This window comes from Rhincodon typus, chromosome 17 (genome assembly GCF_021869965.1).
Source record: "Rhincodon typus isolate 14 chromosome 17, sRhiTyp1.1, whole genome shotgun sequence".
Classification (NCBI taxonomy): Eukaryota; Metazoa; Chordata; class Chondrichthyes; order Orectolobiformes; family Rhincodontidae; genus Rhincodon; species Rhincodon typus.
The window spans coordinates 49,838,005-49,861,273 of NC_063348.1; the positions used below are offsets into that span (position 1 = coordinate 49,838,005).

Sequence of the window (23,269 nt, forward strand, 5' to 3'; positions counted from 1 at the left end):
GCAACAGGACTTGATATACCATGGAGAGTGGAAGATGAAAGAATGGCCAGGAGAGCAATGAATACGTCTGGAAACATCAACTGCATAATTGAAGACTTCAGCAAAAGGGAAAAGGTAATGCTGTTAATATGTAAATAAGTGGTCTTCTGAACTCTAGTTTAACAAAGATCCAAGAGGTCAGCATATAGTAATTCACAACTGGAAATTGCTTCTAAGATAACATATGCTTCAATGTTGGAACTGGGTACTTTGAATATTCTATTATGATTTTCATACAGAGGGAACAAGTACCCTTAGCTTTTATCAATGAAAGTAGAATACAATAGTTGGATGTAACCCTGCAAAGGGGTACTTAAAATTGGAATAAATCATTCCCAGATGAATCTTCACTTCCTCTAGCTGAAAGACTGCAAAGACCCAAGCCCCTGTCTTTGACCCCACCACCATCCCCAGACTGAAAGGATACATTTAATGTTGGCATCCTGTGTGACCCAAATCCGAGTGCTCAACTCCACTTTACTTTCAGTTAATTATCTTTGTCTCCAGTGCACTGTGTGCTTCAGTCTCTAAGTTGCAGAAAACTTAACATATACCATGTCACTTCAAGATTTGACAATCAACTTTTCTGGCCTCACAGCTAAATCTTTACACATAGTGGGTCTCATTGCTAAGTTATTGTCCTTGTCTATAATTATCTCTATTGCCTTATTCTACCATCGCTTTGCAATTTTCTGTACACCTATATCCCTGAACACCTCCCTTCTACTCACCAACAGGAATGCTCCTGGTCTTCTGAATTTCATCGCTAAACCTCTCCAGCTTTACATCATTCAGTCCATCTTTAAAAACTTCAAAACCCACGTCAAAATATTGTTCAAACACCTAGGCATGTAGGTCAGTTATACAATTACTTAAACAAATACATAAAATATTTGAGATAGGCAAAGTTTATACACTATGAAACCAAGATGATGTAAATGAATGTCATTCTTAAATGAGCACACTATTATTTACATTCATTAGAAGTGAGTAATATTTTAAGTCTTCATTTTAGGAATTTGTCAAATTTAAATTGACAAAATTGAGAGATATTCTGACACATGATGGGCAGTGTCTGAAACTCAATCCTACACATTTCAATACTCTGGGGTATCATCTTTAAATACGTCAGCGTTTGCAACACGTATCAGCTTCCCTCACAATAGTCACCCTGCTGAGAGAGTGTTCCAAGAAAAATATATGGATTTAATTGCAAAGCTTTGCTCAAGCAGCCACAGAAGGGAGTTCAAAGGCAAAAGAAGGTGCTTTCTAGCACCTCAGAGTGCTGTAAGGTCTAAAGGTTACTAAAGCAGGAGCCACTGCCCAATAAAAATCTGTTTTGAGAGTCCACTTGCAAAGCATATAATGGATCCTTTTACAACTTTCCTTTCATTCTGAGTCAGAGTCCTGGTTCCTATAGTGATGCCCTATATCAGATGCTGTCTGCCCTTTCTTTTAAAGCTGCACCAAAGTCCAGTATCTGTTTTACCTCTGTTCACTTCACAGCTAATCAATGATATCACAATTTTGTAGAAATTGAAGTGTTTGTTTAAGAGTGATTGATTTTGTACACATACGGTAAGATGCAGTTACAGTTCTGCAGTCAACCTCACATGAACTCGGTCATGCAGCAATCTTTGGCAAGAGCAGATTTGAACTTGTGCATGACAGAGCAAGCTCTTAAACATTTTTAGGCCTTTTGTATCTCTGAGAACAGACGAGTCCTCCGTAGAGAATGGCAGGAGTGGGGAAAAGGGAAAGAAGAACTGGCAGTGCTACAGTTTAATGCAGCATTGTGTTGCAGCCTTTCAACCATGTAGTTACGGACTTGAGATCATGAGCTGTCTGGTTTTCAAGTCGGTCAACCACAACTGATTAATTTTCCTCAGTTCTCAGATACAATGTGGGATATACGACTAAGAACAGGATCATAAAAATATCTTCAGGGTTTGTGCTGCCAAAGATGGAGGCTTCCCTATATAATTAAGATTGCAATTTTGTGTAAAATGGTATAAACTGTATGAGATAGAGATTTATGGAATAAAAATATAACAGAAATAACACAATGACCAACAACATTGAAATACTTTTGGTTCATATGTAATTTTAGACCAAAATTAATAAATACCAGTTTAATCCTACCTCCATACATTATACTATTAGCTCATCTATGGCTATCTACATTATTATGACAAAGTTCGGGGGTGAATAAAATTCTTCTCTTTCACTCCTAGGGTTGGTTATAGCAGAGCTTGAATTTTCCTTTTAAATGTGCCGTTTCAAAATTATATGAAGAAATAAGCCAGAGAGTCCTTGAGTTAACAAAAATAAGGAGGTGGTTCTATTGTAAAACTCAAAAGTATAAACCATGTTAAAAAGGTCAAACTCATCCTAAATCCCATGATGTACATACACACACACATACTAGCATGCAAAATCCGGACAGGTCTTAAGGTAGCGGATATGAAGTTGGGAAAGACAGTTAAGAGTGTAAACTAAAGATTATACATTTCAATGTTCCTTAGTGGTCTTGAAGTTCAGAAATATTGTCTGATGTAAACAGCACATTCTTCTGGAAACAGTTGCTATTAAATTGCAATCTGTACTTCTCCAAAATATGGTATTTGCAGTCCATTCTGATCAAAATTCTTTATGTCAGTAGTGTATTCCAAAATGCAACTCAGATAGGGTATCAGACTTGATTTGCAGAGTGAAAGGGAGATGCTGTTACATTTTCTGCAAGGAGTACTTCCTGATGTTACTACGACAGTCTGTAGATTCTCCTGGGTGTTTCTGATAAAGAACAACGTTCATGCCTTTTTGAATATTTGTCAGAAAGGTAGCTGTAGAGATGTAACTGGCTTTGAAACCAAATGCTCAGGATCCCAACAGGTAGTGGGGCTCTGTCTCACCTGCTGTTAGAGGTCTATAGCTCAAAGGCGGTCCCCAACAAAGACAGTCAATTAGTCCCTTCTATTGTATCCTGTTAGCCATCCGCCTAGGGTGACTGAATACTAGTGTCTCAGGTGTGACTCCCGAACAATCTATCCTCCACCTAACAGCAAAAAACTGTTCTCATCACAAAAAGGTCATTGTCTACGAATTCTTCCTACCCTTAATTTTCCTACATTAAACTCTATTTCCTAAGTTTTGCTCACTCACTCAATCCATCCTTATCCAAAATTCTTGTCATCACGACATGCCTGAGCATTTATTTTTGTCTGGTCAGCAAACTGAGGCTCTAGAACCTTGTGGTACCCCATTTACCACATCTTCCCAAGTAGAAAAAGATCCATTAGTCCCAACTCTATCTTCTGTGTGTCAAACAATGCTCAATGCATGCTAAGATATTAGCCCATACCGTGAGCTCCTGTCTTGTGCAATCACCTTCAATGTGGAAATTGATTGAATACCTTCTAGAAACCCAAATATGCTACATATACCAGTTACCCTATATCAACTCTACTGGTTACATCCTCAAAGAACCTTAGCACATTTGTAAATCTGATTTCTCTTTCACAAAACCATGATGACTGTTTGATTGCATTACACTTTTCAAACAGTTCCTGTTATTTCATCCTTACAAATAATCTATGATTTTCCTCATGAAATGTTAGGCTAACTGGTCTATAGTCTCCTGCTTTCTGTCTCCATCCATTCTCAAACAGGGCCAGCACATTATTGATTTTCCAAACTCCGGGAAGCCTTCCAGAATCTAATGAGGTCTGGAATATTTCGACCAATGCCTCTACTATCTCTGCAGCAAATTTCCTTTAAAACCCCTGGATGCAAGCCATCAGGTCCTTGCAAAATGTCTGTCTTTAGTTCAGTAGGTTTGTCAAATATTTTGTCTTGGATGGTAGACTGTTACAAGCTTTTTCCTCCCATTAGCACCTTGCATGGGATGTTTATAGCATCCTCCATTGTGCAGATAGATGCACGATATTCATTTAAATTATCCGCCATTTCCCTGTTATTAATTCCCCAGTAGCATTTCAGCTACTCTCTTTCTTTTTAAATATTCTCTCATTTAAATATTCTTTCATTTCATTCTTTTATATATCTGTATAAGCTCTTGCTGTTGGATTTTTATATTTCTTGCCAATTTGCTTTCGTCATCAATTATCTGCCTCTATTAGCTTTCAGACATCCACTGCTGGTTTCTAAAATATCCTCCCCAAATTTAGGTTGCCTTATGAGTCCTCACATCAGCCTTTTATATGGTTTTATTTTAAATTGCGATTGGTCGCTATTATCCTAAACCTGGATCAAGCCAAGTAACATGTTTCTAGCAAGAGTTCCAGTAGTTCCTGCCTTAAGTCTTTTACTGGAAACTGGCCAAGACATTGTCGACCGTTTTCCATCTATGTACATTAAATCTTATGGAAAGAATTTTAAAATCATTAGTAGATGGATGGAAATTAAATCTTGAAGTCAAACATTTCATTTAAAATACAAGGTGTAGTTATGTACCAGGTACCACAAAATTATCGCTATATTTTGTCCAGACTATTTGAATTTTATCCAGAAATTAACTACACAACTAATTTCTAGACAACAGCTGTAAAATTCCACTTAGTTTCAGAACAAATTAGATTCTTGGATTCTATCTTAGCTTATTCTTGGGCTGGGTTTCTCCTGAGAAGGCCAAGGACTGTAGGGGTGATGGACTCCCAGGGAAATGCAGCACTGACAGCCAGGTTTCTGGTACTGTGACTGGTTCTAATGTAACAAGGGCTACACCAGGTTCCAAGCGATTGATTGTACGAGGGGATTCTCTAGTCAGAGGCACAGACAGACGTTTCTGCGGCCGAAAGCAAGACATCAGAATGGTGTGTTGTTCCTAGCTGTAGGGAGGCAAGGAGAGGGTGCAGAATATTCTCAAGGGGGAGAGGGACCAGCAGGAGGCCATTGTACACATTGGAACTAATGACATAGAATCTCGTCCTTTTTTCTTCCTGAGGAGAAAATACAGCAAGGTAGACAGGAATATTAAAAGTAGGTCATCGAAGGTAGTAATATCTGGATTACTCCCAGTGCCACGAGCTAGTAAGAGTAGGAATGGGAGGATACAGGAGATGTACATGTGGCTGAGGAGATGGTGCAGGAGAGAAGGGATTCACATTTTTGGATCATTGGCATCTCTTGTGGAATAGATGTGACCTGTATAAGAAGGACGGATTGTACCCAAATTGGAAGGGGACTAATATACTGGTGGGGAGTTTTGCTAGAGCTGTTCGGGAGGATGTAAACTGGTAAAAAGGGGGTGAGATCCAGGAACTGAGACCCAGGGAGACAGTGAGGAAAGAGATCAGTCTGAGACTGGTACAGTTGGGAAAAGGAGTAAATCAAACAGTCAGGTCAGGCAGGAACAAAGCACAGAACGGGGTATGACTGATAAATTAAACTGCACTTATTTCAATGCAAGAGGCCTAACAGGTAAGGCAAATAAACTCAGGGCATGGTTGGGGACATGGCTCAGGGATGGACAGGACTGGCAGCTTAATGTTCCAGGATATAAATGTTATAGGAAGGATAGAAAAGAGCGCAAGAGAGAAGGGGTGAGTGGCGTTTTTGATTAGGAATAACATTATGGCTGTACAGAGGGACGATATTCCTGGGAAGTTATTTGGGTGGAACTGAGAACTAAGAAAGGGATGATCACCTTATTGGGATTGTACAATACACCACCCCTCCAATAGTTAGCAGGAAATTGAGAAACAAATTTGTAAGGAGATCTCAGTTACCTGTTAGAATAATAGGGTGGTTATGGTAGGGGATTTTAACTTTCCAAACACAGACTGGGGCTGCCATACTGTTAAGGGCTTGGATGGAGAGGTGCTAGAAGGCTGAAATTTGGAGGATGCTACTATTTAAGGATGGTGGTAACGAAAATCCAGGGAACTATAGACCAATGAGCCTAACATTGGTGGTGGGCAAGCTGTTGGAGGGAATCCTGAGGGACAGGATTTACACGTATTTGGAAAGGCAAGTGATGACAAGAAAATTTTCTTCTGCAATATGTGGATGTACCTACTAGAGGTGCAAAATTTGACCTAGTGTTGGGAAACAAGTCAGGGCAGGTGACTGAGGTGTCAGTGGGGGAGCACTTTTGAGCCAGTGACCATTATTCTACTAGTTTTAAAATAGTGATGGAAAAGGATAGACCAGATTTAAAAGATAAAGTTCTAAATTGTAGGAGGGCCAATTTTGACGGTATTAGGCAAGAACTTCAAAAGTTGATTGGGGGCGGATGTTTGCAGTAAAGGGGACGACTGGAAAATGGGAAGCCCTCAAAAATGAGATAACGTGAGTCCAGAGGCAGCATGCTCCTGTTAGGGTGAAGGGCAAGACTGGTAGATGTACGGAATGCTGGATGACTAGAGAAATTGAGGTTTTGGTACAGAATAAGAAGGAAACATATGTCAGGTATAGACAGCAGGGATCGAGTGAATCCCTAGAAGAGTATCAAGGCAGTAGGAGTATTTTAAGAGGGAAATCAGGAGGGCAAAAAGGGGACATGAAATAGCTTTGGCAAATAGGGTTAATGAGAATCCAAAGGGATTCTACAAAAATATTTAAGGACAAAAAGACAATTAGGGAGAGAATAGGACCCCTTAAAGATCATTGGGCCACCTAATGTGTGGAAACGCAGGAGATGGGGGAGATACTAAACAAGTGTTTTGCATCAGTATTTACTGTGGAGAAGGATATGGAAGATACAGAATGTGGGGAAATAAATAGCAACATCTTGAAAGATGTCCACAAAACGCATAAAGGTGGATAAATCTCTGGGACCCGATCAGGTGTATCCTAGAACTCTGTGGGAAGCTAGGGAAGTGATTACTGGGCCCCTTGCAGAGATATTTCTATTATCGATAACCACAGGTGAGGTGCTAGAAGGCTGAAATTTGGAGGATGCTACTATTTAAGGATGGTGGTAAGGAAAATCCAGGGAACTATAGACCAATGAGCCTAACATTGGTGGTGGGCAAGCTGTTGGAGGGAATCCTGAGGGACAGGATTTACACGTATTTGGAAAGGCAAGGACTGATTAAGGATAGCCAACATGGCTTTGTGCGTGGGAAATCATGTCTCACTAACTTGAGTTTTTTGAAGAAATAACTAAGAGGATTGATGAGGGCAGAGCGGTGGATGTGATTCTATATAGATTTCAGAAAGGTTTTTGACAAGGTTCTTCATGGTAGACTGGTTAGCAAGGTTAGGTCACATAGAATACAGGGAGAACTAGCTATTTGGATACAGAACTGGCTTGAAGGTAGAAGACAGAGGGTGGTGGTGGAGGAGGGTTGTTTTTCCGAATGGAGGCCTGTGTCCAGCAGTGTGTCACAATATCGGTTCTGGGTCCACTGTTTTTAGTCATTTATATAAATGATTTGGATGTGAACATAGGAGGTATAGTTAGTAAGTTTGCAGATGACACCAAAATTGGAGGTGTAGTGGACAAGGAAGGTTATCTCAGAATACAACGGGACCTTGATCATTTGGACCAATGGGCCAAGGAGTGGCAGATGGAGTTTAATTTAGATAAATGTGAGGTGCTGCATTTCGGAAAGGCAAATCAGGGCAGGACTTATAATACTTAATGGTAAGGTCCTGGGGAGTGTTGCTGAACAAAGAGGCCCTGGAGTGCAGGTTCATAGTTCTTGCAAGTGGAGTCACGGGTAGATAGGATAGTGAAGGTGGTGTTTGGTATGCTTGCCTTTAGTGGTCAGTGCACTGAGTATAGGAGTTGGGAGGTCATGTTATGGCTGGACAGGGCATTGGTTAGGCCACTATTGAAATACTGCATGCAGTTCTGGTCTTCCTGTTATAGGAAGGATGTTGTGAAGCTTGAAAGGGTTCAGAAAGGATTTACAAGGTTGTTGCCAGGGTTGGAGGGTTTCAGCTACATGGGGCTATGGGGCTATTTTCCCAGGGGGCCTGCGGGAGGGGCAGGGGTGTGTGTGTGTGTGTGTGTGTGTGTGTGTGTGTGTGTGTGTGAGAGAGAGAGAGAGAGAGCGAGAGCGAGAGCGAGAGAGAGCGCAAGACACCTTATTAAGGTTTATAAAATCATGAGGGGCATGGATACAGTAAATAGGCATGGTCTTTTCCCCAAGGTGGGGGAGTCTAAAACTATACAGCATAGGTTTAAGGCAAGAGGGAAAAGATTTAAAAGGGATCTAAGGGGCAACTTTTTCAAGAAGAGGGTGGCGTATGTATGGAATGAGCTGCCAGAGGAAGTGGTGGAGACTGGTACGATTACAACATTTAAAAGGCATCTGAATGGCTGTACGAATATGAAGGGTTTAGAGGGATATGGGCCAAATGCCGGCAAATGGGACTAGATTTATTTAGAATTTCTGGTCTGCATGGACGAGTTGGACTAAAGGGTCTGTATTCGTGCTGTATATCTCAATGACTGCAATCCCTAGCAAGTTGCAGGAGGTAGCCCATGCACATTGTGCAGCAGTGCTTTTAGTCATGTATACTCCTTACTGGGCCTGTTTTTTTTTCTCCTTCAAATATTCAATGGGCTCAACCATCTGGATCATTAGGAGTGCACTGGTGCTGTGTAAAAACTAGCAGTCATGGAATCAGTTTAGGTATTTTTAGAAGGAACCAGAGTAAGAGGTGACTGACAAGAATCCAGGCGTCTTGCTGGAGGAAGGTAACCAAGTGCCAAGAGGACAAGAGTGATGACATAGATTGCCACTGGGAGGAAACTGGCAGAAGAGCCAAGGAAGAGGTTCCAGGCAGCATTGGTCAGATCTTTGAGTATAAGAGTTATGATGCCATGTTGAGGTTCTACAGGATGTTGGTGAGTACTCTTCTGGAGTACTGTGAGTGGCTCTGGTCACCCTGCTATAGGAAGGATGTTATTAAATTGGAGAGGGTTCAGAAAAAATTTATCAAGACATTGCCAGGAATGGAACGTTTGAGTTATAAAGATAGGCTGGGACTTTTTTCACTGGAGTGTAGGAGGTTGAGGGGTGACCTTATAGAGGTTTATAAAGGGGCACAGTTAAGGTGAATACCAAGGGTCTTTTCCCTAGGGTGAGGGAGTTCAAAACTAGGGGGCATATTTTAAGGTGAGAGGAGAAAGATTTGAAAAGGACATGAGCAGCAACTCTTTTGTTTTTACACAGAGTGGTTCATGTGAGGAATGAACTGCCAGAGAAAGTGGTGGATGCAGGTACACTTACAACATTTGAAAGACATTTGGATAAGTACATGAATAGGAAAGGTTTGGAGAGATGTTGGCCAAATACAGGCAAGAGGGACTAGTTTGGTTTGGGAACATGGTCAGCATGGACTAATTGGACCGAAGGGTCTGTTTCCATGCTGTGCGACTCTATGACTCTATAATTGCACAGTATAGGTGACATCTAATATTTAATGTGCAAGGTATTGTGCTTGACCATAGTTGGCTTGTTAATTCTTGTTTGCCTCATATTGATTTTGGATGATGAAAGTATAAGATGGATATTGTGAGTTAGTTTACTATTTTGACTTGATATATGCAAGTTTTTGTTTGGTCGTTCAATCCCTGGAATCTGTGTCTTTCATTTACCAGCAAGGATTTGTAATTCCCAAACTTCAACGACTTTAAATAAAAAAAAGTTACTGATGCATAACTGATAATAACTAATTTTGGAGATGCTGGTCCAGGATCATAAATTGAATTAATAGATCATCCAAAATCTTTATTTGTTTGTAACCTTACCATAGTATGTTATTTTATAAACAACAATTTGTGTTGGATTTGCAAAACTGACTATCTTCCAAACATGAATAGTTGCATCTTTAACAGAATTGTGCTGGGAAGCAAAGGAAGACCAGTTAAAAAAAAAGACCCTGAGCTTTCAGTTGCCTGCCACTTTAACACACCACCCTGTTCCCTGTCTCTCGGTCTCAGGCTTGTTGCAGTATTCCAGTGAAGTTCAATGCAAGCTGGAAGACAAAAGCCTCATTTTCCGCTTGGGGAGCCTGCTGCTCTGCGGGCTCAATATCAAGTTCAATAATTTTAGGGCCTGAACTCTCCCATGTCCTAGTCCCCTACCCCACACACCAGGCTTTGGTATCACATAGCCTGCTATTACACACTACCTATTGTTAGCCACTAACAGTCTCCATTAACAACTATTCACCCTCCTAGACAGATTGTTATCAACTGCTTTGTCTGTCTAACTGTTCTCTCTCTTTGGGCTCTATCCCCATCTATCGTTTACTCCTTACCCCCTCACCCTACCCTATCTTCTGCATATAAACCAACACTTTCCTAGCTACCATCAATTCTGAGGAAGGGTCACCAATCCTGAAATGTTAACTCTGATTTTTCTTCACAGATGTTGTCAGACCTGCTGAGCTTTTCCAGCAACTTCTGTTTTTGTTCCTGGTTTACAGCATCCACAGTTCGTTCAGTTTTTATTAAAACCAGCAAATATTTCTTTTCCATCTCAAAAAAGAAACACTTTTAATAAAATATATCTAGAAAACAGACATAAATTGTTTAAACAGAATGTTGAAATTAGAGATAAGCTGCGAGTATTTAATATTTTAAAAATATCACTTGTGTAGATTCTACATTCGGCATTTATTCCCCATCCCTAGATTCCTTTGAGAACAATGTGGCAAGCTGGCTTCTTGAACTGCTGCAGGGCATGTGCTGTTGGTAGACGGTCAATGCCACAATTAAAAACCAATTATTTAAATGGAGACAGGCTTTAAAAAAGTGCAGAACAGTGTATTTATCAGTGATCTTGTGCATGAAACAAAAAAAAAGCTATCATGCAGGTGCAGCAAGTAATCAAGACAACAAATGGAATTTTGGGCTTTATCACTAGGAGTTGGAGTTTAAAAGTAAGGAAATCCTGTTGCCACAGTGTAGGATGTTGGGGATGATACATCTGGGAGTACAGTTTTGACTCCCATATTTAAAAATGGATAAAGTGACATTGGACCCAGTTCTAAAGTAATTCACTAGGCTGATTCTTGGAATGAAGTGATTGACTTATCAACAACGTCAAACAGGTTAGAAATTTATTCATTAGAGTTTAGAAAAATGGCGGTTTATCTTAAAGAAAGGGTTAGATATTGAGAAGATGTTTCTACTGGGGGGAATCTCGAATGATGGGTCACAGTTACAGAATAAAAGGGCCCTCACTTAAAACTGATATGTCAAGGAATTTCTTCTCTCAGGAGGGTAGTGAATGATTGTAATTCTCTACCCCAGAGAAATGGGTCAGGCTAGAGGCTAGATCACTGAAAGTACTTAGTGGAAGGAGATAGATTTTTGAAAGAACACCGAGTTGGGAGCAATAAGGAGCTAGAACACAAGAGGAGTTGAGGCAGAGGTAGATCAGCCATGTTCTTATTGAATAGTGCGGCAGGTTTGAGAGTCCAAATTACCTACTCCTGGCTCTATTTCTCATGTTCTCAAAATACACATTAAGTAGCAACTTTAAACTTATCATTCATTTATAATAAAGTAGCTGCATAAATTTAATCAGTGATTCTTCTATTAGATAGAAACACTTGTTTTCTAACAAAATCACATTAATTGCCTGATTTTAGCTACAAGTAATCTCTTGAGGTTGGTAGGATTAAAAAGAAGATAAGTTTCAGTTTTAATTGACTGTCCAGTAACACCAGGTGAGCGAAGCCAGGATCAAGCTTGGCTTCAAAGCCCAACATGATAAAGCAGCTGCCAACACATATTTCCTTGCCTGAGCAGATGCAGAAGCCAGTGCTGCGGTGAGGTATCAGATGGCAGGCATTATCTTTGGAACTGCATCCAATGGTTTCAGAAGAGGAAGGGAAATAATGGTATAAAATGTATCAAAGAAGTCATATAGAACAGCATCACTTGCATGTAGTTGGAAATTTTCAGATCCAAGTCTTTTTTTGAGTTTTTTGCTTTTTGAGTTCCTTACAAGCAGTTAAGCTTTAGATTTCAAGTATTTAAATAAACTGTTGTTCGACATTCAAAACAGATGGAGGCAGTGAGAAAATTTGTCTCACAAACAGGGGTAGGTCTTAGACAATTAATAGCAGGGCCTTGAGTACTGCTGTAGAGAGAGATTCAAAAAAGATGGGAGGGGCAATTTTTTTTGTTACAGAGGGTGGTTTGTCTGTGGAATGAACTTCCTGAGGAAGTGGTGGGTGTGTGCACAATTACAATATTCAATAGACATTTGGATAAGTACATGAAGAGGAAAAGTTTGGAGGAATCTGGGCCAGGGGCAGGCAGGTGGGGCTAGTTTAGTTTGGGATCATGTTCAACATGGACTGATTGGACTGAACTGTCTGTTTCTGGGCTTTATGACTCAGAATGCAAATTGACTAGGAAAATCCACCCTCAGAGGCGACCAAGTGGGACAAAAGTCACCCCCATGAATAGAATAGGAGGGAATTATAAGAGCTGGCCGGTCCTCTTCCATGCTTGCTGCTGATATGAACCTATCTAAATGGAACAGGAGTAGACCGTTCAGCCCTTCAAGCCTGTTCCACCATTCAATGAGATCATAGCTGATCTGTGGTTTAACTCCTATTTGCTTTTGGCCCCGTATCCCTTAATACATTTGCTTAATAAAAATTCCAGGAAGTTCAGCAGTTACTAAGGGGAAAAGAAGTAGTGTACTGTACTGCAATGATCACTGCATTAATCTTTAAATTTAAGTCCGGAGATTGAGATGGGGAAAAAAGGGGTAGCAACTGCCTGGTTAAAATGTTCCAGCTTTCTACATAAGTAATAGAAACACATTAGCTGTGATCTGAGCTGTTGCTTTTCGTAAGCAGTAACTCGTGACACTGAAACTGAGGGGCAACTGCGCCTGCGTACTCACTTGGTACCGTGCATGTACATGGCTCTAGACTCCCTGCATCGTGTGCAAAGTGCACATGCAGAGATGGACGCGACAGTGAACTGGGGCTTGACGGCAGAAAAGATCTTCAGGATCTATCGATGTGGGTGGAGAGAAAAATCAGACAGTGGGGTGGGAGAAGACTGGGCAAGGGGGGTGTTCAACTGGTGACAGCAGAGGAGTGAATCAAAGGGGTTCCTCCACATTTCTCTTGAACCATCCCCCGCAACTCATCTGGTTCTTTCCCAGGTCCCGAACTCTAGCAAAACTACGCATACGTGGAAAATAGACGCATAGATCTCCTTGACTAGCGCATCTGCAAATGTCTCCCTAGAGAATACTGCGTATAGTCCTTGGGCTCAACAAATGCAGCTTTTATGTGCAAAAGCGCGTATTAGTTATTGAGAAGAAATTTTCGTTGCTAACTTATTCTTGTTGTCTTGTACGAAGTACTGTATGTATAGGAAAATTAAATCTTTCCTTGCTTGTTGAGACATTAAAGTTAATGCAATGTTGACTCAGAATATTGATGAATTCTTCTAATTCTGCTTATGAGAATTCAAATACACCATATGTCAACAAGAATGCAGAAACTGTTGTTACTGCATAACTGCATCAGTAATAAATGAGTTAGACAGAATGAAAAGGCAGTCACTGAAAAGCAGCTCCTGAAAAAAATTTTAACCCCTGCTGTGCACTACAAACAGTTAACAACAATGACCAGTGAAATTCTACTGAAGTGAAAAGGAATCTCCCCCACTAATAAGTCTCCTTGAAGATGTGTTTGCATCCATAATTTTGTGTGCTCAGAACTTTTTCCGGATGAGTTTTTTCATCTGGTCTTATCAGCTAAAATGGATTGGATAGCAGCCAGACAGAGGGGGTACACAGACGGCATGTTTTCCATCATAGGTGATAAGGACACATGAGAGAATCTAAACTAAAAGATAATATTAACTGCACACTCCCTCATTTCTTTAAATGTTTTGTTTTAATGTATTGTTGTTCATTCTCTTCAATTTACTACTGGCAACTAGTTAGCTGTTAAATTTCTCAAAATGAAGGCAGAAACATGCTTTTGAATGTGCTTAGAGATCCACTAGGCTAGATCCACTAGCCCAAGCTCAAAAAACTGCTCTTGGCTTATCCTGAAGAGATACAACCTAAGGATTTCCAGAGAAGTACCACATGTCAGTTTCTTTATTAGATACCACAGTTTTTAACCTTGAGGAAGTATACGTAAGCATTCATAGACATTAACATTTAAGTGCAGCCATAAGATACTCAATTTAACATGACATAAACAGCATTAAAAATGTCTGAATTTTGGAGTAAAGGCTGAAAAATTCTTAAAACTTTCTTAGCATTATTCCTGCATCCTTGTACTAATAAAATGAATATATAATCTGAATCTCTCAAAGAGTTGGTCCATCAATATGGGTTGAAATGTTCCCCCCTTACACAAAATGCCTGTGTCAAGTTGTCCCAAGAAGTAAAAATAGGTTGTGCTAATAGATACCAACCATTTTTCACTCTCTCTTCAAATGGACATTTCTAACCATGTCACATGATAAATGCATACTCCACTACACTTTGACTCAAGACCGAAACATTCTTTCAAAGCACAATCCACTGGAGGATTTATGAAGTACTGTCAGAATGCAATACATCATCGGCAGACACGCAAAATCTGTTTTCAGTCAGAGAGAGAAATTCTTGTAATTCATATTTCTTACTATTCGTCTTCTAACTGTTCCCCCCAGAAGCTCTCAATAACCACTAGATTGACATTAACCTTAAGAACTTTTATTCACACAGTGTTTTAATTTAATCAGTATATTTTTGTAAAGATATTGTAGCACTTCCTGTAACTCGGGAGGATGCAATGACTGAGAAATTATTGTACATGAAAAATGGATAAGTAGCAACAAATCTGAATACCTGTTCTATATCCATGACAATTAAGATGGATACCAACAGGCATCCTCTCAGATCAGAATAAAGAAAATTTTACAGAAGGTTTTAAATCTTATTCTAACAAACTTCGACAAATTTGACACAACCAGTCAGCCTTTTAGTCAAATTGAAGTCAATTTTTATTTTAAAATCTTGTTTCAATTTATATTCAAACATATGAGCGCATACACAAGCATCTAGAGCAAAATTACTAAGTTATGTTTAATAATTGAAAAACAACTAGATGGGAAATGGTACAACAGCAAGACAATACAGATGCTGGAAATAGGAATGAGGTGCAGAAGATGCTGAAAATACTAAGGTGAGAGAGCATTCATGGAGGAAAAATTGAATTTAACAGTTGGCATTTTAGGTCACTAACCCTTCATCAGAATGCAGGAAAAATAAAAATGTAATAGGTTTTAAGGAAATGAAGGGGTTGTGAGGTGGGTAAAGCAAGGAAGAACAAACAGTATGGTCTGTGATAGAATGGAGGGCGAGAGATCAATTGATAAGAGGTGTCACAAAATTTAAAGTATGTGGTAATGGGTAAAATAAACAAAAAAAAAGGGTTCTGGTGAGGTTTGAATGACTACAAAGAAACTATCCACCTGAAATGGGAAGAAATAAAGAATGAAACAAGAAAAAACACCCAAACCAGCAAAATAAAAAGGAATTCAACAAAAAAAAAACACACAGAACATTCCTCAAAGAACTCAGTCTAGGATCTGTAGAGTGACTTTGTGGATTGAGACAGTGATGACAGAGTTCTGGGAGAGTGGTTCTTAACAATTTATCAATAATTCTTAAGATGAACAATGTTAGGTAGGAGAAATCTGTTGTTCCATCAATCAGTGCTTCAGAGTGCAATTTTAATAACGTTGGAACCCTTGACATGAACCTGTTTAGCTCCTTCTTGAAATCTGTTAAGGTTTCCTGCTCCACTACTTTATTGGCAATATTTCATAAACTACCTCTCCAAAAGAACTGTGTAGTGGTCACTTTTATCAATACTGTCATGAGAAGCACATGCCATTAATAGATTTGAGAGGATGAGGTCATGAAGATTTTCCCTCACCACCTACTATAGATTGAGTCTAGTACTTTTGGACATTGCAGTGCCACACCCATATATTTTGTGCCCTTTCCACCCTCAGTGCTTCCTCCAAGGTGTTCAACATACAGGATTATTAACTCATTAGGTGAGGGTGCAAGGTAATCAAGAAGTGCATTCCTAGTCCATGTTTAACCTGATGTCATGAGACCTCATGGGTTCTGGAAGCAATGTTGAGGACTTCCAGGTCTACTCCCTCCTGACTGTATACAACTATACAACACCTCTGCTATGCCTGTCCTGCTAATGAGACAGAACATAACCAAGAATGGTAATGGTGGTGTCTGGGACATTGTTTGTAAGGTATGATTCCATGAGCATGGCTATGGGTGGCTACTGCTTGACTCATCATTGGGACAGCAGTCCAATTCTGACAAATGCCCCCAGGTGATCTCTGTAGAGCCAGTAAGGCTGTGTCTGCAGTTATTGTTTCCAGTGCCTAGGTCAATGTCAGATGATCCATCCAGTTTCATTCCTTTGTTTAGATTTTATAACCATATGATACAACTAAGTGGTTCGTTTCAGAGGGCAGTTAAGAAACAACCAAATTCCTGTACGTCTGCAGTCATATGCACGCCAGACCAGATAAGAATGGGATCGGATTGGCATATTTCCTTCCCTAAAAGGACATCAGTGAACCAGATGGGCTTTTACAACGATTAACAATTATTACATTGTCACCGTTAGGCAAGTTTTAATCCAGAATTTATTAAATTCAAATTTCACTATCTGCTAGTTAGATTCTAACACAAGTCCCCTGGAAATTAGTTTAGTCTTCTGAATTACTAACCCAGTGCCATTATTACTCAGCTACCATGTGTACACATCTCAATAAACCTCTATGCTAGTGGGACTCACGGCTCTAATGCATTTGTTTTGGCCTCTCTTTAATTAACTAAACTGCAAAAGTAGAATTGACAGTCGCTTACCAAATCAGGTTTACTGTAACATACTTCAGTCCACAGAGGGACTTGGTTCTTAGCCCACAGTAACCCAGTATAATTCTAATTTGACTTCTGTGATCCCATTACTCTCAAACTCAAATCCGTGAGGGTGTTGTATTCAACTCATCAGAAAGTCGCATTAGTTTGAAAATTTCAATTGAGAAGAAATAACAAGTCAAACTGCTGTGATCGCAAAAGAAGAAACAGGAATGAAGGAGCTCCAATTTTGGGATTGAGGGAAAGAATGAGTTAAAAATGAGATAGTGCAAGGAGCCTTGATTTTATACAGCTGAGGACGCAAGGAGGAGGAACAGTGTGTCGAATAGAATATTTTGAATATCAGGACGAAGAAAGGGGAGTATCAGGATGAAGAGAAGGGAGTATCAGGCTGAAGAGGAAAGTTCAGAAGAGCACTGACCATACTATTATCAATCAAATTAGGGAGATAAGAAAGGTTTGGAAAGAAAGATTGATTGGAGGTTAGAAGTGACTATAACCACAAGGAGTCAGAGTTCATTCCTACTTCAGATCAGATTTAGAACCCTGATCTGAATAGTGCATAAAATCATTAAGAATCTGACATTACTGTTTACATATAAATTCAAGTAGTCAAAACGGAGGAAGTTAAAATGGTAATTAATGCAATTGATAGAGAGTTGTAATTATTAGAAATCAAAAAAATGTATTTACGTAATGATTGTGTTTACAGTCCTGTGCCTGCAATGTAAGGCAGAGGAAGTAGTGTCAGCCCAGTTTTTAAGACCATTGCTAGTCAAAGCACATTATGGGTTACAGTTTCAATAATTTTATTCTAAAATTATCATATCGAGTACAAGCATGTAAATAATCAAATTCGGTCTACCATTTTAAAAGTAACATCAACTAAGTTGAAATAAATGGCTTAACATCTTTGCCAAATAACAGAGGAATTTCAGATAAGCATTTAAGCGTTGATCTGTTAATGTACCACAGAGTAATTTCAGGGCCTTAGTATTTATAAACAAGGGTACTGTGGCAAAGTTTAGAGAAGACTAGAAACTGCAATCAGACTTTGTACTGCCAATGTGTGTAATTTTGTAGTGTTTGAAATACACATAGATCTAAACAACCAGGGCCTCAAATTTCTTTCAGTCCATTTACAGGCCTGAAATGGATGGCATGAACAGAGCATATGCTCCAACTGGGAGGCCGGAGGCAAGTCAATTGAAACTCTGGGCTAATTTAACATTATTTGGGTGAACTGCCAGCACAAGTCATGCCTCCATAAATAGCTTGCTGATTCTAAAAATATGAATATCAGCTCACAAACAAAAACAGAAATTGCTGGAAAAGCGTAACAGGTCTGGCAGCATCTGCGAACAGAAATCAGAGTTAATGTTTTGGGTCAAGTGGCCCTTTCTCAAAATGATGTCAGCTAGGAAAATTTCAGTTTATGTGCAGAAGATAAAATGGGTTGAGGGTGTAAGGAGCAAACAATGTGTGGGGATAGAGCCCAAAGAGACAGAACAGCAGCTGGACAATAAAAGGAATAGATGATGATTTGGCTCAGAGAGTGAATAGCTTTTAATGGGGACTGTTAGTGATTAACAGTTGGTGGTGTGCAATAGCAGACTATGTGATAACAAGGCGTGGTGTTTGACGGTTGGGGTAAGGACACGGGAGAGCTCAGGTCCTAAAGCTGTTGAACTGTATATTGAGTCCAGAAGGCTGCAGAGTCCCCTGGCAGAAAATAAGATGTTGTTCTTCTAGCTTGCGCTGAGCTTCACTGGAGTGCTGCAGTAAGCCCGAGACAAAGATGTTGGCCAGGATACAATATGTTGAAGTGACAGGCAACTGGAAGCTCAGGGTCTTTCTGGTGGACAGAACGTAGGTGTTCTGCAAAGCAGTCACTCAGTCTACACTTCGGTTTCCCAATGTAGAGGAGGCCACATTGTGAGCAGCAAATTCAGAGACTAGATTGTGTGAAGTGCAGGTAAAGTGCTGCTTCCCCTGGAAGGGGTGTTTGGGCCCTTGGATACTGAGGACGGAGGAAGTAAACGGACAGGTGTTACACCTTCTGCGGTTGTAGGGGAAGGTATCGTGGGGCTGTTGGGGGGATTTTGGGAGTGAAGGAAGAGTGGACTAGGGTGTCCCGGAGGGAATGGTCCCTGCAGAAGGCTGACAAGGAAGGTAAGGGGAATGTCAACTCACTTGCCTTGTAAAGGATAGTTCATGTGTAAAGCCTGGAAAGAAGGGAGGGAGGTCTGAAGCAACAACAGAGTTGGGCATGATTACATGGACTTGGGGAAAGTATTCCAATTCCATTGGCTTCAAATTAAATCATTTTCAATTTTTGCTTAAAACTGCTTTTAATTAAGGGCTGCTGCCTCAACACTGAAAAATTTCAAGCAAAGCAGGTCTAGCTCCAGTTCCACTAGTTGTTTTTACAAATCTAGTAAGGAAGATGCATGGTTAAAATATCAAATGGAACTCGTGAGCACCGCAAGTGTTTGGCAGGCCCGGGTGACTGTCTTTCAGATGTATTTTTGGCACAGACATTATTTCCCCAAATGGATCTCTTGCACCTCTGTATTTGGCACAAGAAGTCACTTCTAACCCCAGAAATCTTACTTCCTCATTCATTTCTTTCTCCTTCAGGACAGGAATAAACCTTTAAATTTGCTCTCATTACAGCTTTCTTTAGCCACTGACCACTCTGAATTTACGCGATACAGTTCTACAATTTTGTGCTTTAAACACCGTGGAAGGTAAGTAATTTCAAGAACATGCAGTTATTCCTATTTTGTTGCGCTTTGCTTGACAACGGTAATAGCTTTGCCAGAACTTAAGGGATTAATATTAGTATCGATGCTAACTGTTTTTACTGGCACAAGCATCTGGGATTGCAGAAGTAGATGTCTATGATAGCCAACATCTAGTTGCTACTGCTGCTGCAAGGTCTACAATTCAAACTAAACCGACATCTAATACTTGTATTGTATTTCAACATTTCACAAGGAGCTTTTGCAGATTCTGTTTTACAAAATCATCAGAGCACAAGAAAATTAGACCTCGGCTGTCAGGTTCAAACCCAGGGTGTAATGAGCCTTAAAACATTAAATTCTCTGGAGTTGTTGGTTGGTTCGCCAAGCTGACTGGCTTTCATGTAGACGTTTTGTCTCCCTTCTAGGTGACATCTTCAGTACTGTCTAGCGTCCGCTGAAGCGCTTTTGTTCTGTCCTGCTCTGATTTACATGCTCCGGTCTGTTATGTAGTCTTGTTTCCGGTTCTGTACCATTGTGGAATGTAGGCGGGGTCTGTTTCAACATGTTTGTTTATCCCAAAGGTGGTTGAAAACCAGATCTCCAGGAATTCTTGTGCTTGTCTTTGTTTTGATCATAGATCATAGATCATAGAATCTCTACACTGTGGAAACGGGCCCTTCAGCCCAACAAGTCCACACTGACCCTTAGAACATCCCACCCAGACCCATCCCCCTAACCTAAACATCCCTGAACACTATGGGCAATTTAGCATGGCCAATCCAACTAACCTGCACATCTTTGGACTCTGGGAGGAAACCGGAGCACCCGGAGGAAACCCATGCAGACACTGGGACAATGTGCAAACTCCACACAGACAGTCGCCCGAGGGTGGAATCGAACCCAGGTCCCTGGCGCTGTGAGGCAGTAGTGCTAACCACTGAGCCACCGTGCCACCCAAGTACTTGTCCAAGTACTGCAACTTTGTCCCAGTTAAACTGATATCCTTCCATGTCGGAGTGTGCTGAAACCAGGGAGAGTTGGTTGTACCATTTTTCTGCAAGTTGGTGTCCCTGTATCCTGGTGGCGAGTTTCCTGCCCGTCTGTCCTATGTGGTGTTTCTCACAGTTGCTGCATGGTATTTTGTATATCACATTTGTCCTGCTCTGTGTGGGTATGGGGTCTTTTGTCTTTGAGAGTCATGATGTGGAGGTGCCTGGTGAGAGTAACGGGCGAAGTGCGGCTGTTGGTTTGTGTGCTATCCTTATTCCAAGAAGTTGTAGGAGTCTTGTAGTCAGTTCTGATGTGTTTTTAATATAGGGTAGGGTGGTCAATGTGTTGGGGCGTACAGTGTCTTCTTGGTGTTGTTTATTTGCCAGGCATCGGCAGACGAACTATTGGGATACCCATTCTTCATACAGACTTTGTATAGGTGTTCCTCTTCGTTTTTGAGCAGCTCTGGAGTGTTGCAGTGTGTTATTGCTCATTTAAACAGATTCCTGACACAGCTCTGTATGTGGACGCTGGAGTGGTGGGATTGGTGCTGGGTCCACTACTTTTTGTCATTTATATAAATGATTTGGACGTGAACACAGGAGGTATAGTTAGTAAGTTTGCAGATGGGCCAATGGGCCGAGGAGTGGCAGATGGAGTTTAATTATATAAATGTGAAGTGCTGCATTTCGGAAAGGCAAATCAGGGCAGGACTTATTCACTTAATGGTAAGGTCCTAGGAAGTGTTGCTGAACAAAGAGCTTGGAGTGCAGATTCATAGTTCCTTGAAAGTGGAGTTGCAGGTAGACAGGATAGTGAAGGCAGCGTTTGGTATGCTTGCTTTTATTGGTCAGTGCACTGAGTACAAGAGTTGGGAGGTCATGTTGCAGCTGTACAGGACATTGGTTAGACCACTTTTGGAGTATTATGTACAATTCTCCCTGCTATAGGAAGGATGTTCTGAAACTTGAAAGGGTTTAGAAAAGATTTACAAGGATCTTGCCAGTGTTGCAGGGTTTGATCCAAAGGGAGAGGCTGAATGGGCTGGGGCTGTTTTTCCTGGAGCGTCGGAGGCTAAGGGGTGACCTTATAAATGTTTATGAAATCATGATGGGCATGGATAGAGTAAACAGGCAAGGCCTTTTCCCTGGAGTGGGGGAGTCCAAAACTAGAGGGCATAGGTTTAAGGTGCGAGGGGAAAGATATAAAAGGGATGTAAAGAGCAACTTTTTCACGCAGCAGGTAGTGTGTGTATGGAATGAGCTGCCAGAGGAAGTAGCGGAGCCTAGTACGATTACAACATTTAAAAGGCATCTGGATGGGTATATGAATAGGAAGGGTTAGAGGGATATGGGCCAAATGCTGGCAAATGGGGCTAGATTTATATAGAATATCTAGTCGACATTGCCAATTTGGACCGAAGGGTCTGTTTCCGTGCTGTATATTTGTATGACTCTATAACTATGTTGCGGGCCAAAATCCTGGAATTCCCCTTCCTAATAACACCATGGGTGTCTCAACACCCCTAGCCTTGCATCAATTAATGAAAGCAACTCACCACTAGGGTGTCCAGGTAATCAGGGACAGGTTGTGAATGCTGGCCTAAGCCAGTGACTCCCACATTGCACGAACAAGTTTAAAAAACATTCTTCCAGTCTGTACTGGATTGGTCGCATTTTTTGAGCTGGTTCTCATAATGAATGCTTTAAATCTAGGCATTTTTGTTCTTTCAAGTACCTTTGCGTTGCACATTTGGTCCTCTGTCTTATGCCCATGATATTACAAATGCATTTCATGTTGAACCAGTCCAGCTGCTTACTTGTCTGCATTCAGTAGTCCATGTCTCACAGGCTAATATGGAGGTTGGTATCCTCACAATTTTGTACACAGCAAGTTTTAATGTAAGTTTGATACCTCAGTTCCTCGTCAATACAGTGTGGAGCTGGAAGAACATAGCAGAGTCGACGTTTCGGGCCTAGACCCTTTATCAGGACACGGTCTTTACCTTATTCCGTCCACTCAAGCATAAATGGCAGGTTGAACGTACTTGGGAAATTCTATTTGCTATCTCATTGTTAATGCAGATATTTATGTAGATTGTACTTTCAAGATAGGTGAAATTATCTGCAGCCTTCAGGGTTGTCTCATTGTTAGTTATAATAGGTGGGGTATAGTCAGAATTAGGTGATGGTTGGCGTTTTATCTCTGCCTCAAGCTTGTAATCGTCGGGCGTTTCTGAAAAACAACCCATGATTGTCTGAAGGCCACACTCACAGTGTGACAAGAGGGCATAATAATCAGTAATCACTCTCTGTTTCATCTCCAATTCTTTAGTCGATGATTTCGGTCATCTCAAATTGAAAAGGTTGACATCTGTTCTCAGTTGGATACATATTACATTAAAATCTCCATTCAATGTTACCTTTAGACATATCTATTCCAATACTCTCCTGGGCAGCCTCCTCCTTTACATGAACTTATCCAACTCTCTGGTACGTGCATTCTACCCTACACCAAGACCTGCTCATGCACCACCTTTTGCTCACTGACATGCTTGGGTTCCAGTGCACCAATGTCTCAATTTTAAAATGTTCATCCTTCAAATCCCTCCACAGC

At 40.6% G+C, this 23,269-nt stretch overlaps 1 protein-coding gene across 1 annotated transcript in view; it reads right to left on the reverse strand.

The window, feature by feature from the left end:
• Window positions 1–762: 762 nt before the first annotated feature.
• The window catches only part of LOC125485278 (exostosin-2-like), a 77,089-nt gene continuing 54,582 nt past the window's right edge, over window positions 763–23,269 (reverse strand). The window contains exon 6 of the mRNA XM_048607364.1: window positions 763–882. Within this exon, the coding sequence (XP_048463321.1) occupies window positions 763–882 (120 nt within the window). The remainder of the gene's footprint in view (window positions 883–23,269) is intronic.